At 37.7% G+C, this 16,858-nt stretch overlaps 1 protein-coding gene across 3 annotated transcripts in view; it reads left to right on the forward strand.

Annotated features, from left to right (window-relative positions):
* UBE3C (ubiquitin protein ligase E3C) overlaps window positions 1-16,858 on the forward strand; it is a 124,045-nt gene that overhangs the window by 27,427 nt on the left and 79,760 nt on the right. For all 3 annotated transcript variants that reach the window (XM_070618080.1, XM_070618078.1, XM_070618079.1), the window contains 4 exons: window positions 2,932-3,006; window positions 3,474-3,620; window positions 7,434-7,549; window positions 14,442-14,599. In XM_070618080.1, coding sequence (XP_070474181.1) covers window positions 7,533-7,549; window positions 14,442-14,599 — 175 coding nt within the window. In that variant the 5' untranslated portion in view covers window positions 2,932-3,006; window positions 3,474-3,620; window positions 7,434-7,532. The remainder of the gene's footprint in view (window positions 1-2,931; window positions 3,007-3,473; window positions 3,621-7,433; window positions 7,550-14,441; window positions 14,600-16,858) is intronic.

Here is a 16,858-nt window from a genome sequence, read left to right on the forward strand (position 1 = left end):
TAATAGTCCATTCTATCCTTTAGCAGCTATTAATTGGGAGCTTGTTATATTCCAGGTACTCTTCTGCTCGCTGGGTATATAGACAGTGAATGAGACAGACAGTGTTCCTGCTCAGTGATAGAACACAGCCATTAACCAAGATCTTGAGATGGTGGCGAGCGCTATGAAGGCAGCAGAGCAGTGTGGTAGTAACTGGACGGTCTGATTTGGATTGGATTTTAGGGAAGGATTGTCTTGAGTTGGTTAGAGTTGAGCTAATTCCTGAAGGATGAAAAGGAGCTGTCTTGTGAAATACTGGAGGAAAAGCATTCTTGGTTAAGGGAACAGCAAATGCAGACTCTCTGGCAGGGATTCCCAACCTCAGCACTGTTGACGTTTTGGACCAGATAATTCTTTGTTGTGGGGGACTGTACATTGGAGGATGTTTAGCAGCATCCGTGGCCTCTACCCAGTAGATAGCACAACATTCTCTCCCCTACAGTTGAGACAACCAGAAACGTTTCCGGAAATTACCAAATGTTCTCTGGGTGGTAAAATTGCTCTCACTTGAAAATCACCGCTCAAACAAGAAAAGTATTTATTGGTTGATGTCTTTCATCTTTTCTGGAAAGTTCTCAGCAGTCATCTCTTTCGGTAGTGTTTCTGCTCCATTCTCCCTTTCCTCCTCTTCTTGGACTCCAGTTACAAATATATTCAGCCTTTGCATTGTGCCCCATATGTCTCCTGTGCTCTTTTCTGTATATTTATCCTTTTGAATGTCTGTGCTTTGGTTTGGATATTTTCTTGTGACCTAACTTCTAATTTACATATGATCTCTTTGGCGATGTCTAGTTGTTAAATACCTCCATTGAGTTCTTAATTTCAGTTTTTATTGCAGTACTACAATTTTCTTTGATTCTTTTATTTCCCAGTTCTCTTTTCTTTGCATTTCTTGAACATAATTGTAGATTTTTAAAGATAATGCTTAAGCACCAGTATTTGGATCTCCTATGAGTTTGTTTCTGTTGTTTGTCTTCTTGATTTTTAGTTCTTGTCTTTTGCCTGGTTATTTTGCTTGAATACTGACATTGTATATGTCACACTGCAGAGACATCTTCAGGCTCTGGAATGTGAGCTCTTCTTCTGGAGAGCGTTACCTTTGCTTTTGGTGGGCAGCAGGGAGTGGGTCAAATCACCTTTAACTGATACAAGGCTGAGCTGATTTGAAGCTGGCCTTCACTCCTTGTAAGGCTTAATCTATTTCCAGTACACCTAACATGTTGCCTTTAGGTCCCAGCCAGAAGGCTGGAGTGTTTCTGAGACTTCCTCCTCAGTAAACAACTGAATGAATAAAAATAAATGTTTTGAAAACTCCTGGATGATATATGAGTTTTTAAGTGCTCTTAGAATCATCATAGTAATGAGTAGGTTTCCAAACTAGGCTTAAGCCCAAAGGTTCCCATGTTGTAACTGTTTCAAGCTCAGAAAGTACACTTGTGTGACCTGGTGGTGTTCTCCAATACCAAGATTGAGTGTGTGTATGTGTGTTTCAAGTCTGGTAGGTGGCATTCATAGAAGAGATGAAACAATGTCCTGTGGTAAGACAAGAGTACAGATTTTAGTGTCACACCTTAGTGTGAATTCTGACTCTCTTACGTCTCTTGGCATCGCTTAATCTTTATGGAAATCTCAGTTTCTCCATCTTTAAAATAGGAGTAATACTCACTTGTAAGTATTATTCTTTGAATGCATGTGAAGTATCTCTCTTAGGGCTGGCACATAGTAGGCCCTCAAACAATAGTAGCTGCAATGGTTATGATGATGATGATGAAGAATATGTGTTTTTGCTAGGCCACTGAAAATTTTAAAGGTGGTCTCAAGTCAATAAAAATTAGAGTTTTCTCTAATTGTTGTTTTCTCTCTTCTTTCTTGAAACACAAAGCTGACCTTTAAGATAGATGTTTGTCTATATTGTTTTTATAGTTAAAACTAAAACTTTTTTAAAAAGTCTTATTTTGGGGGCTGGCCCCCGTGGCCGAGTGGCTAAGTTCGAGCGCTCCGCTGCAGGTGGCCCAGTGTTTCATTGGTTCAAATCCTGGGCACGGACATGGCACTGCTCATCAAACCACGCTGAGACAGCATCCCACATGCCACAACTAGAAGGACCCACAACAAAGAATATGCAACTATGTACTGGGGGGCTTTGGGGAGAAAAAGGAAAAAAATAAAATCTTAAAAAAAAGAAGTCTTATTTTGTTAGTGGAATTGTAAAATGGTGTAGCCATTTTGGTAAACAGTCTGGCACTTCCTCAAATGTTAATTCCACTCACAGGTTATACACTCAAGAGAAATGAAAACCTGTGTGCACACAAAAACTTTTGCACAAATGTCCACAGCAGCATTATTCATAATAGCCCAAAGTGAAAACAGCCCAAGTGTTCCTTGACTAATAGATGGATAAACAAAATGTGAGACATCCATACAGGGGAATCTTAATTGGCCATAAAAAGGAGTAAAATACTGATACATGTTACAACATAGATGAACCTTGAAGACATCATGCCAAGTAAAAAAAGCCAGACACAAAGCCCACATATTATATGATTCCATTGTATGAAATGTCCAGAACAGGCAATTCCACACAGAAAACTGGTTATTGGTTGCCACCAGTGGGGGAGGGGAACGGGGGAGGGAAGGCAGGGAATGAGGGATGACTGCTAATGGGTGTGGGGGGTTTTTTGGGAAGTGAATGATGAAAGTGTTCTAAAATTAGATAGTGGCGATGGTTGTACAACTTTGAATATATTTAAAATTGGTGAATGGTACACTTAAAAGAGTGAATTTTGTGGTATGTGAATTACATAACTGTTATTTTTTTTTTTAAGTCCTTACTAGCTGAATGTCATTTTCACTGATTGTAAACAATTGTTTTATCCTCGCTCCAATATTCAGGAAGAAAGGCGAAGATTGAAAAATGCAATAATTATCCAGTCGTTTATTCGAGGCTATAGAGATAGAAGACAGCAAGTAAGTTTGTTTTTAAACTGAGAAAGAATTAGAAAAGCATGTGAGAACTTATTTTAAATACAGCCTTGCATTCTTAGAAGTAGAATCATTTTGTGTGTATTTTTGTACACCTGTTTAATGAAAGTTAATGCTGATTATAATATTTTCCCCAATAATTAATTTTATTAGTTTGTATTTACATAAAGATTTATAGATAGGTGAGTTTTTAGGTGATTTCTAAATAATAAAATACAAAATAGACCAAACCACAGCTAAAGATCAAAAAGGAAGGAAGTGGTGGAAGACTCTTTTAGTGGACATTTAAAGATCTTTCATTACAGTCCAGGGTTTCTGGTTTTTATAAGCTTTTAGCAATAACTCTACAGTGATGGCTCCTTGTCTGTTTCCACCAGTCGTGTTAAAACATTTAGACCATAACAGTTATGTGCCTATGTACTATATTTGTGTATTGTTTTGTTTGCTTTCAGTATTCCATCCAAAGAAGTTCATTTGATCGCTGCGCTAACTTGTCACAGTCTGGTGGCACTTTTTCCCTTGCTAACGGTCCCAACCTTACCCTTTTGGTGAGGCAGCTTCTGTTTTTTTACAAACAGAACGAAGACTCAAAACGTTTGGTGAGTGTTAACTCCATTTTCACTTATCCTTGTTTACAAATTTTCCAGCCTTTTTTTAAATGTGATCAGATAACCCCTCTGATATGTGTTGCCTTTGTGCACTTTTCCTCAGCCAGCTATAACAGGTCATCTTTGTGGTAATGTGTTTTACCTCTTAAAAATCTATAAAAATTTTCAGTAGGTTTTTTCATTTTTTATTATGAAAAACTTCAAATATAAGAAAAAATAGACTAATATGTTGAGCCATCCACCATGTACCCATTACCCAGTCCAGACAGTCATCAACACCTTGTTTCACACAGAACCCTCCACACCTGTGCCTTGCATCATTGTGAAGCGCATCCTAAATATCATAGCATGTTATCTGTAAGTAACTTTAAATCTCTAAAATATAGGGTCAGTCTCTCAAAACATCCGAAAAATAATTGTGTTACTTTAAAATTTTGTAGACTTCTTGTTAGTGATGAGGAACAGTGTGTTAATGGTAGAAAATACATGTAAGTGCATAGATAAATAATCTTTTAAAAAGTAGAACTTGTTATTGTGTCCCGTTTCCCAGAAAATGTTAAGAAATTCATATAATTATTAGGTTTAATAAGTATTTATTCTTAGAAATTCTTGTTTACTTGTAATAAAAATTTCAAATTATATTACAAGATGGATATACAATGAAAAGTAAATCTTTCATACTACAACCCTACATACTAGAAGGATCCCCATATGAAATATAAGTACAGAGGCAAAGGAATACTTTATTGATTATCTGGTGTCTGGCTTTAAAACCCAACATTGCTTTCTGGGTTGAGCTAGGCTGGAACATGGGAAGAACCTTCCATAAACTAGAGCCAATCTAGAGAGGCAGTAAAAGGGGCTTAATCCAGCCATTCTGGACCTTCCTTAAGTGCAGGCTCTTTCTAGGCTTTGTATTTGAAGTTTATGAGAAAAAGAAGCAGAAAAGTACAGCAGCAGGTAACCTGCCTTTCTTTCTGGAAGAGTCCACTCCCATCTTCACATACTATCATCTTGTAGATTGGAAGGTCACCGAGGAGCACAGACATGTGGGTGCTCTGGGGGCTTCAGTTGTTTATGTCTTTCCAGAGCACCCCTTTCCTTGGGAGATGCTCCTGCCATGCTCCGTGTGTAAGCCCCGGTCAGCACGCCCCGTGTGGGTTCTAAATGTGGTGCAGTTGCACAGTCCTGCTTCAGCAGCCATGGTGAAAAGCCTGGAGATGAATGTACACATTTGACTCTGGGCCTCAAGCCAAAACAGAGCAAATTGCTCAAGTGCAGATTCTGAAACTCTAAATAGAGTGAAATGTCATCACACCTGGTTAATGTAGCCAAAGTGAACTTGAATATTAAGTTTGCAAACAAAAATGCAAGAATAATAAATTAATCATATGTGGGGAGAAAGTCTCCTGCCTCAGTCTTCAGGTTCCCTGACTCGCATTCTAGGAGCAAGTGTAACGCCATTTTTGATAGTTTTTCTAAGACGCTCTATGCAAAACTAAGCATATGTGGTTATCCCTTCCTCACCTCCTCCCCTTTTTTTTATTATGATTTTAAATATGGTCTCTGCTAAAATAGTGTACTATGATTATATCTTCCATTGTGTACAGTTTTCTTGAATTATTCTGTAGTTAATAATTGCCTCACTTTTGTTTAATTTTCTTTGACTCTCTTGATAAAATCTTCTTCCGCCTTCCAACAGTACTGTAAAATGCTTCTCAGTACAGTTGTCCATGATGAAAGATGTCAGGTAGTCTGAGGCTCTGTTTCCCCCTGGAGCTGTTACTCCTGCATCCCAGGAAATTCTTGTACCAGTTTGGATTGGTGCTCTCCAGGCCTGCCATTATCCTGGGAAAGGCTTTTGCCTTGCTTCAGTTTCAGATCCTCTTTCTTGATTTTGTATCTTTTTTGCTTTCCTGATTTACTTCCTTGTTTTGTTGATACATATCCTCAGTTAACTTCCTGAGAAAGGATAAATAAGAAAGTTTTTAAAACTTTACTCATCTGCATTTAGTAAATAATAACAACAGAAAGTTAAGCAAAGTAAACATTTAATGTAGTGATACTAGATCTTTTTGGATGATATTGGTACATTTGTCAAGGTTGTAAAATACGGTATCAAAACTCAGTCTAGAAAGTGTTCAAGTAAAATATCACTACTGCTTTTTTTATTTCGTAGACAACTTGAAACATGACACTTGATTAACATATTTACAGCCTTATTCTTGTAGTTCCTACGATTGCCCATTAGATGTTTATAATGTTTGGTTACTGTGTGTCTCATTTTTATTTGTTAACAGGTAGTACAAATTTTAGATTGAACTGCATGTCAGAAAGGGCAGAAAGTATTTCTATCCAATTGGTTCCTGAGAAAATATGGGCAAGGTAGCTCCAGACACCTCAAGAAAGCTTGTGTGTAGGTAAATGAGTATTTTGAGTAGCTCTCAGAGTTATTTCTACCCAACTTAGGACATACCCTAATTTGTTATGCAGAATGCTTTTGCATTGGTATTTTAATTGTTTGATAACATTTTGTATCAAGTAAGTGTTACTATCAAAGGAGAAACTCCTTAAAGATAGCAGGCAAAAAAAGGTTATGTGGCACTCTTAAGAAGCTATCTTAACTTTAACTGGTTCTAAATGGGCCTTATGAAATGAACAAATAACAGTCTGTTTTACAAAAATATAGTGGAGAAAGCAAAAGAGATTTCTTGTTAGGTATTGAATTATCAAAACCATTTATGGCAGCTACATCCATACTAGATAATCAGGCCTCCTGGATGCAAGTTAGACAGACACCTAACTCAGCATTGCTGAGCTCACTGACCAGTTACTGTGTCCAGAGAATGGGGAGTTCTGGTCAGCCCAGACACGTACCTGCCCCTCTCTCCCCCCGCCAGCTATACTGAGGTATAATTGACGAATAAAATTGTAAGATATTTAAAGTGCACACTATGATGATTTGACATACATAGACATTGAAATGCGAAAGGATTCCTCCCATCTACTTAAGTAACACATCCATCATCTCACACATTACACCCCTGACCTTTTACTGGGAATAGTGGGGCCGTATGATTGCCTTTTTTACCACAATTTCATGGAATTAGGGAAGAGGAGTATCCAAAAGGAAAGGATGCTGGAGACACAGAGGAAAAAGGTACAAAGAAGAAACAGATATCCTGTGTAACTTGTGATTAATATTGTGTTTCTTATATATTTTTATTACAGATTGCTCATTTTTGCAAATTAACTGGGGTTTTTTGTTTTTTTTGTCTTTTTTTTTTTTTATTGAGGAAGATTTGACCTGAGCTAACATCCGCTGCCAATCTTCCTCTTTTTTGCTTGAGGAAGTTTACCCTGAGCTAACATCTGTGCCAGTCTTCCTCTGTTTTCTATGTGGGTCACTGCCACAGCATGGCTGGCTAGTCGTGTGGGTCTGCACCTGGGATCGAACCTGTGAACCTGGGCCACTAAAGTGGAGCGCACGGAATTTAACCACTACACCATGGGGCTGGCCCACAAATGAACTGGTTTTGTTTCATATTTACATGAGTTTTAAATGTACTTTGTTTTAATAATAAATTTGTTAATTTAGCTTAATACTGATGTGCTATTTTATATTTTAAGATGGAAAATTCAAAGTGTGTATACTACTAAATAAAATCTGACTTATTTTGTTTGTTATCATGTTTTGAGTAAGTATCTGTTTCCCTCTTAAGGATATTTGGAATGTGATGTAATTTAGTAAACAGTTAGCTTTTTGTGGATCAAGGTTGTAATCTATATGTTTTGCTGTTTCAGATATGGCTGTATCAGAACTTAATTAAACACAGCTCTCTGTTTGTCCAGCAGTTGGATGGGTCTGAGAGACTGACATGCTTATTTCAAATTAAGAGGTTGATGAGCCTCTGTTGCAGGTAAAGCCCGTTGTTGTCAGCAGTTTATATAAGATGGTGGTCACTTTGTCTGGAGGAGCGCTCTTTGGTTTTCATTTCCTGAGACTCTCGAATATTCTGTGTGTTACAGTTTTCACTCCTGGTGATTCTGGCCTGGTAGAAATTAGAATGTAGATATAAATACCCCTTCCAGGTGATATTTTTTTCCAAGTATGCCCTGGAATTACCTTGTGAAATGTCAGACATCTTGGTTGCTAGCAAATGGATTGACCAATTGAGAGGACTCTGCTGTGGGAATGACTCCGTTCACCAAGGGTCTGTGCTGAAGTACGGCTCTTCAGAATAGGCCTTTCATCAGGCTCGTTATGATTTATGTATGAACTTAAGTCACTCCCGTGACTTTCTTGGGTTCAGTCTAAAACAGCATATTTCAGTGACAAGAGCTGTAGTACGTGACTGAAAGAGCAAGTTAACTTCCTTACCATTTTTAAAAAATTGCTTAGATCTGCACAGTAGCACAATTTTCAAATGATTCTGAGCCTTCAGTATAATTTCAGTTAATTTTCTGGAAGCTCTGGGTACTGAAGTTTATTTAGGATTGCTGTCAGAACTAGGCCTTTTTAAGTGACTTTTCCAAAATTCTAAGTTGGACTGAAGATAGGAGTGGAGAACCTGTTAGAAGAGAGAGAACCCAGAGAGTCACAGCTCCCAAGAATTCTTTTTCCCTAACTCCTTGTGTTTCTCGGGAAAATTTTTACTTTGAAAAACACCTTGTATACGTTTATTCTCTAAAGCAGGAGTCAACAGACTTTTTCTGTAAATGCCTAGATAGCAAGTATTTTAGGGTTTGTGGGCCCATCTGTGATCTGTGTTATTTATACTTTCTTCTATCTTACAACCCTTCAAAAATGTAAGGAGTACTCTCCACTCAAGAGCCACACACCGTCTGTGGCCGGTTTGGCACACAGGGTTTACTTTGCAGACACCCAGCATACTTTTGAAGATACTCATTTAGCAAGCAATTTTAATAGATGATATATCAAAATATAATTTCTCCCTTTTTTCCCAACTTTTTGTTTTGAAAAATTTCTGACACCAGAAAAGTTGAAAGAATACGTTTATATCCTCCACCTAGATTCAAAAGCTAACATTTTGCGACATTTGCTTTCTTTCTGTCTACATATATATGTTGTTTTTCTAAAGCATTTGAAAGTTGCAGACATCGTGACATTTTACCCCAATTCATCATACATCTCCTAAGAATAGCACATTCTTTAATATAATCATAATGCTATTTTCACATCTAAGATAATTAATAGTAATTCTCTAATAGCATGTAATATACGCTCCATAGTCAGATTTTCTCAGTTATCTCAAACCTATCTTTTTTATTTGTTTTGATGATCCCAGGATCCATTTGTTTCACTTATTCCTCTATCTCTTGTATTTCCTATTAACTGGAAGTCGGATCTAGAGAAAGGTTTTTCAGCCTTGTCCTGTTGACATTTTGGGCTGGACCATTCTCTCTTGTGGACCAGTCCTGTGCATTGTAGTATGTTTTAGCAGCATCCTTACCCTCTACACACTAGATGTTAGTGGCACCCCACTCTCAACCAAACATGTCTCCAGATACTGCCAAATGTTGCCCCCAGTAAGAACCACTGATATTGGGGCTTTATTTGATTCAATTTAAACATTTTTAATAAGAATGCTTCATAGCAGGTAATGTGAGAATCATATGACATCAGGTGGCGAGAGACATTGAGGGATAACCCATTATTAGTGAGGCTAAGTGAAGGTAGAAACTACTCTCTCTCTCTCTATTGTAAAGGTATATTTTCTTCTTGGTCATTAGACGTGGTCTGTGGGATGATAATTTGGTATTATGTGAATACCACCTTCCGTCTAGTGATTTAGCTTTGTGGATTGATGATCTATGCTTGAATCAGTTGTAACATCCATGGTTTGTATAATGGTGATTTTTCTAATTCTGTTGTTTCTTCAGCGTTAGTTAGTTGGCATTATTTGTGAAGAAGACCCTTCCTCCTTTTCCCTTTACTCTCAATAGGCCTCGTATATTTTTAAAAATACAGTGTATGATAATAAATTTTTCTTTTTGATGGTCATGTTTAGGTAGAGGGAACCCTTTAAGGAACATCTGTGTCCCTTTGACGTGGTCCCATTAGTCTTTTGAGAGCATCTTTACTTTCTGTGACCGCAAAATATCCTGGGTTCAACTGGTACTTCCTCTGGAAGCCCCAGGCCTGGGGGTATTTTCTGTGAGGAATCTGGTTCTTTTTGCTGAGGAATGAAGTAAAATTAAAGGGTAATACGTTAGATATTTTATGTCAAGTGTGTGATAGTAATAAGCCAACAATCTTATCTGCCGTGTGCCGGACATTGAATTTTAGGTGCTTTGGCAAGTTACCAGAGAAAGGGTGTTTGCCTTCTTTTGCTCTTGAAGCTCTTTTCATATCCATAGAAATTCAAGAGAAGTTTTTAAGAGGTGGAAAAGCTGGGTTTTACGTTAAGAAGATCGTGTACCTTATTATGTATAAAATACTTGAATTAATAGGTAACATGGAAGTTGATGCCACATAACTTTAGGATAAGTGGAATTTGGATCAGTGCAGTATTGGAGTAGAGGTCAGAAGACCTGGATTCTTGTCTGCCTCTGTGGCTTGCCAGCTTAGGGGCCTGATATGAGTTAACTGGATCTGCTTTTCCTTAATTGTGAAGTGAGGAATGTTCGATGAGACAGGTCCTTCCAGGTCCAGTGTTTCAGTACTGCGTGGATGGTTGGACTGATGGGTAAACCTCTACTCAAAGAAAATGGTCTCCTAGTCACCTCAATCCTTCAAGCTACCTTTTCCTTTCCTTGGACACTGCATGTTAAAGGTGTCATGGGCTCATAAGACCTAATGGTACAACAATCATTGTTGGCGTCTAGCACAACTCTTAAGGTATAAAGATACTAACATTGTTTACAAATAGCTACTTATCTACTTAAATTCAGTAAATTTATTTTGAAAATATAGGTAATTTTTAAAAACTAATGAATTAACATTACTTGTATTTCTTCTTATGTGAGCATCCATTACGAACAACATTGGGGTTGGCTAATCAGTTGATTTATTAAAAAATTTTATTGAGTTCCTACTAAGAGCTCAGGCCAGTTCTCAGCACTGGGATATGGCTGTGCGAAGGCAGAGAAGGGTCCTGCTCTCCTGGAGCTTATAGCTCATCTGGGAGACTGAGAATAAACATAATCAAGTAAAATATAAATGTCTTTGTACAGAAAAGGTAAATGTTAAATAATGTAAGTGTTGAGGAAAGGGGGATGTGAAACTTGGAGAGTGTGGGTTGACTTGAGAGAGTCTGACAGGGAAGGTGTCCTTGAGGAGATGACTAGGTGGGAGGGATGGAACTGGCTGTGTGGCTGTCAGAGCCTGCGGGGGGTGCTGGAAGTGCGCAAGGGGGAAGGGGAAGGGTGAGGGTGAGAGAGCAGGCGGTTATCAGGACCTGGAAGGGATTTTCTTTAGGACTTTGTCTTTCTTTTCTTTCTTTTTTTTTTTTTTAAATAAAGATTGGCACCTGAGCTAACATCTGTTGCCAATCTTCTTCTTTTCTTTCCTTCCTTCCTTCCTTTCTCTCTCTCCCTCTCTTTCCCTTTCCCTCTCTTTCTCTCTTCCTCTGTTTCCCTCTCCTCTCCCTCCCCGTACATAGTTGTATGTTCTAGTTGTGAGTGCCTCTGGTTGTGTAGGACTTTGTCTTTCATACTGAGACAGCAAGGAAGCCAAAGGAGAGTTTGAGCAAAGAGTGACCTGAACTGAATTTTGTTTCTTCCCTGTCTTGTAATGTTTTTATGTTTTATATTTTAATGTTTGTAATGTTGTTATGAAATTTTCAAACATGAAAGAGTAGAAAAGTGGTACAGTAAATGCTCGTTTGCCTGCCATCTGGAGTCAACAATTTTTAACATTATTGACCACCGTTAACATTTTGCTAAATCGTTTCGAGGTAACGTAGTGACACTCCACTCACTCACTGCTTCAGTATCCATCTCCCAAAAAGACACTCCTCCATCCCACAGTTCCGTTATTATGCCTATAAAGATGGCTGAGAATGGCATTAACTAACCCTGGAGTGGCCAGACGGTCTCGTCTGACAGTCCTAGTATAGCTCCCCTTTCATTCAGAAATGGCTCAGCTCGGCTACTGTGTCCAATACTCAGTCCATGTTCAAGTTTTCTCTTTTCAAAATATACTTTATAGCTGTTTTCCTTTCTTCCTCCCTCCCTCTACAGCTCCGCTTCTGTCTTTCCTTCTTCCCTCCCAGAATCTAATTGACCACCACTATCTTTGACGACATCTAAATCTTTTAATCTGGAATAGTCCACACCTCTAATTTATGTTTTAATACAACTGCTGACTAGTGTGTTGAAAACAGACTGCAGGGGAGTAATGGCAGAAACAGGGATCAGTTCGAGAGAGCAGTAATCCAGCCAAGAAATGATATGTCTGGGGCCATGGTGATGGCAGTGGGAATAACATGAGTTGGTTGGATTCTGGTAGAGCCAACAGGATTTACTGACAGACTGCATTAGGGTTTCAGATAATGAAGAGTCGAGGATGGATACCAGTTTTGGTTTGAACATTTAGTTGGATGAGGTAGTTTTAAACCCTAGGGAACATAAACATGAGTGAGATGACGTGAATTGTATAGAAAGAGAAGAGAACCAAAGACTGATCCCTGGGGCACCCTTACGTTAGGAGGCTGTGGAGAAGAGAATCCAAGGCCCTGGCATCTGAGTAAAGAAAACACAGGGGAAGAGGACAGATTGGGGGGAGTGCTCACCACCATAGATGAAATCAGAGAATTGATCATTGAGTTGGTAATGTTCAGTATTATTTTCCAAAAGAAAAATCAGGACTCCCATAAGAATGTGTCAATAATTTTATTTAACTTATTAATTAATGAGGGAACCAGTAGGATGTTACAACTGGTTCAAATGAGGACTTATCTTACAGAAATTTACGTTCTGTATCTGACGGAAACCTTTTGCATTGCCAGGAATAGTATATATATATATATATATATACTGTATGGGAAACATTCCTATTGGTTTTCTACGTGTTGTCTTCTCTCTCTCCAGAGGTGTAAAGTAGCCTAGTGGAAGACAAGGTGGAGGTAACCCAATGAGTGAGCTGGACAGACCACCCAATAATCTTCTTTTTTTTTTTGGTGCCTGTTTCACAGTCTTACAGTTTTTCCCAGTAGTAATACTGTTGGTGACCTTGATGAGAACAGTGGTGGGGGAAGGTCTGATTGGATCAGATTTAAGAGGAATTGTAAATAATGAGTTCTGCAAAGGGAGCAGAGACATGGAATAGTGAGACATGGCAAGGGCAGTGGCATCTGGACATTAAGGAAAAATTAATAGCATGCTTGTTGATGATCCAGTATGAGAGGGAAAATTGCAGGAGAAGGGATTGCTGGAACAAAGCCTCTGAATGATTATATAAGAGGTCAGGATATAGTTGGAGGGTTATAGGATTTGGCTTTGGTTGGGAACAAGGGCGGTTTATTCATGTTTTCAAGAAACAGACAACCCAGTTAAAAGACTGGGTAAGAGATTTGGGCACTTTTAAAAAGGAGATATGTGAATGACCAGTAAGCACTTGAAAAGATATTCATCTTAAATAATCAAAGAAATACAAATTCAAATCACAATGAAGTACAATTACACAGCCATTAGAATGGCTCATATTTTTACAAGTACTATTACCAAGTGTTAAGGTTATGGAGCAACTGGGACTCTCATATACTGCTGTTATAACTTTGGTAGTTTCTTTTAAACTTAAATGGATAGCTACCATGTGACCCTGTGATTCCACACCTAGGAGTTTACTCAAGAGAAATGAAATTTAGATCCACACAAAGGCTTGTCCTTGAATGTTCATGACAGCTTTATTTATAATAGCAAAAGACTGGAAATGACCCAAATGTCAATTAACATGTGAATAGATAACCAAAATGTGGTATTTCCATGCTGTGGAATACTACTAGCAAATAAAAGGACTAAGTTTTTGACACATGTTGGATAAATCTCAGAAAGATGCGAAGTGTAAGAATCTAGACATTAGTGAGTACATACTGTATAATTCCTTATGCAAACTAATCTATAGTGACAGAAAGTTGGTTGGGGTGGGGGAGTTGGAGGGAAGAGTTGGCCGGAGAGGACCAAGAGGAAATCCCGGAGGTGATGGGTGTGTTGAGCATCTTCCTTGTGGTGTGATGTGCATTGCTTACTTTAAACGAGTGTGTATTATTGTATGTCATTGTCTCGAGACAGTTGATTTTAAGAAAAGACAGTGTCTGTTTTAAAGAAGACTTAATTTTGTGATACCTAAGCCTTTAATTTTCGTAGTAAGAAGGGACTCTAGTCAAAATGATAGACTTAAGATGAGAAATATATTATTAACTTTTACTTAGGGGATATTGCAGGCATGGAAAGTCTTGAAGGCGTCCTTGAAAAAGATCCTTCTCTGAGTTGAATTAGGTGAATTAGTTGCAGCTTCTCTTGGTATAATGCATGGGTTACAACACGCTTACATGGCATTTGTGATCTTCCATTTTCCTTGTCTGTTTCTCCCTCTATGATTGTGCATTTTTCATCTCTGTAAACCGAGTGCCAACATGTTGTTTGGCACATAATAAGGACTCACAAAAAAAGTATGAATGACAGATTGATTATTTTGTCTGTCTTTGAGTTTTGCCTCTTTTCAGAGAGATTCTAGGATTAGAACAGAATGGCTCAAGCACTTACCATAGTGAATGAGAGTAATTTGAGGAAACTTTTGGTGACATTTGCCATCCAGTAAGTATGTGAATACTTTTTTCATTTTTACAGGTTACTGCAAAACTGTAATGATGACAGTTTGAATGTTGCACTTCCAATGAGAATGCTTGAGGTGTTTTCATCTGAGAACACTTACTTGCCAGTTTTACAAGATGCTAGCTATGTGGTGTCAGTAATTGAACAAGTTTTGCACTACATGATTCAACATGGTAAGTCATGGATGGGGTCAGAACTCTGGATTCGCTTTATTGTGTGAGGTGAGCATAGGCTCGGGTGCTTTTTAGAGCTTGTACAATCACTCTGAAGATCACAGTATGACTTTTCTAACAGAAGCATCATGCACAGTTGAGGGGAACACCTCCTGGGAGTCACCCATTCTAACATTTGTCCTTATCTCTGTTCACCCTAAAAATTTGGAAAACATGTTTAATCTCTTTACTTAAATTTTCCTGTTGCTTGAAAGTGAAGCAAATTAATATATGCCTTAAGACATTGTTGCAGGTACTGTAACCAAATATTTATGTCTGCAGTGCAGCGGCCAGGCCTTCATAAGCGAGCTGCAGCATCCTGAGTTGATAGGAATGATAACATCACAGATACATGAGATAAGTCAACTGGAGAACCCGTCTTATTAAAAAGTAAATCCTAGTTTTCATGCTAGTTCAGTAGAGGAGAGTAAGATATTGAGTTTATTTGAATGTTCTTACTAACTTGGTGTTAAAGCTTTTATGCATTGACACTCTCCTTAAAATGACTGTATTATGTAAGATATAATAACCTAGATCCAAAGTTGCTCTGAAGACACATTAGTGACATTGTTTTGGAGAAAGACTATAAAGTACATATGCTTTTAAAAACCTTTTATGATGAATTAAGCAATATAAAGTAAAACAAAAATTTAAAAAATTTGATTCCCAGTGTTCTCACAGGTAGAAAGTCAAACACTTTAGAGCTCCTGGACCCTGAAAGTACTAGTCAGCCTTAAAGAATATGTGCGTTGTTGGTCATAAAAGGAGCTGTAGATAGTTTTGGAAAGTATAGTTACTCATAAGAACAAATAATTTTGCTTTTGTTTTTGTGAATTGTGTACTAATCTAAGTTAGTCTGTCTAGCCAAATCTAGCCAATTTAATCCTCCAGATTAAAAAGGTAGAAATTAAATTCACATACATCCCAGCCGTACTGTTTGGCTTAGATTTAACAGAAGCCCTACTTAGTTTGTTGAAAAACTAAGGAAACTACTAAGTTAAAAAAAGTAAATTGAAAGTTTTGGAATTTGATCTTTTAAAAGACAAACTAGGGGTTGGCTCCTTGGCCTAGTGGGTAAGTTGGACACGCTCCACTTTGGTGGCCTGGGTTCAGTTCCCAGGCACAGACCTGCACCACTAGGTGGTGCATGCTGTGGCTGTGACCCACACACAAAATAGAGGAAGAGGGGCACAGATAATAACTCAGGGCCAGTTTTCCTCAGCAAAAAACAAGACAGTTAATGGTAATTAGAAATGGGCCGTTGTATTAATATGATGCGCTATTGTGTATATTGATTTAAAGCTAAGCACTCAATGAGAATGTTTACTTTTCTTGTTTTCTAAAAGTGTAAAGAAGATAACTAAGAAATATGCATCGTTTTGAAATGTGTCTAGAAATAGGAAACGCTTCAAAATCTTACATTGAAATTGCTTCTTCTAGCATCATCTGTGGTATTGCCATTTTTCAGCTGTTTTGATAAATTACTTACTGAAGTTATTAGTCAATAAAATTTTAACATTCTATTTATTTATTATAGTTTGTATTGTTTTTATATATTATGTGCTGTGATTTAACATGAAGCTTTTTAGCAATTGCAACAGAGCTTTAATACTCTAGTCATGCTGTCAGTTAATCTGTTCACTATACACGTATATCGATGTTACTATATTAATGATGTGATACTTTAAAAAATTTCTTGATGTGCTTAAAAATTTTTTTTTTGATTTATTTACATCTTTTCAGTTTTATAACAAAAGAGCTCTCCAGCTTTCTTGTTGAGTTTCACTAGTAATCAATATATATGAGGTTAGAATTGGGATAGTTACAGAGTAGGTCTGACAATAAAGCACCGAGTAACCACTGTTTAGTAATTGTAACTCAAGTATGAGAGTGATAGGACTGTTGTCAAAAAGTAAACCAAGCAAATGATTGTGGTTTCAGTGTGCACTACCAAATGTGCTTGACAGTAATGAGTTGTTCACAAACTACACTTGCAAATGGTTCTTATTACTTTAGAAGACAGGGGTAAGTATTTCTAAAAAGATTCTATGATTTGGATCATTGGTGATACCAGAGTTTATGTTCATTCAGGCCTAGAAATCTCATCAAAGGCTTAGAAAGGTCCTGAAAGTTGTTTCTTCTGCTTATATAGAAGTTGCCTTTAAAACAGTTAAATTCCTTGGTGCCCATATTGTGGTCTCCAAAGATATAATTTCCTCT

The sequence above is a fragment of the Equus przewalskii genome, chromosome 4, assembly GCF_037783145.1.
Source record: "Equus przewalskii isolate Varuska chromosome 4, EquPr2, whole genome shotgun sequence".
NCBI lineage: Eukaryota > Metazoa > Chordata > Mammalia > Perissodactyla > Equidae > Equus > Equus przewalskii.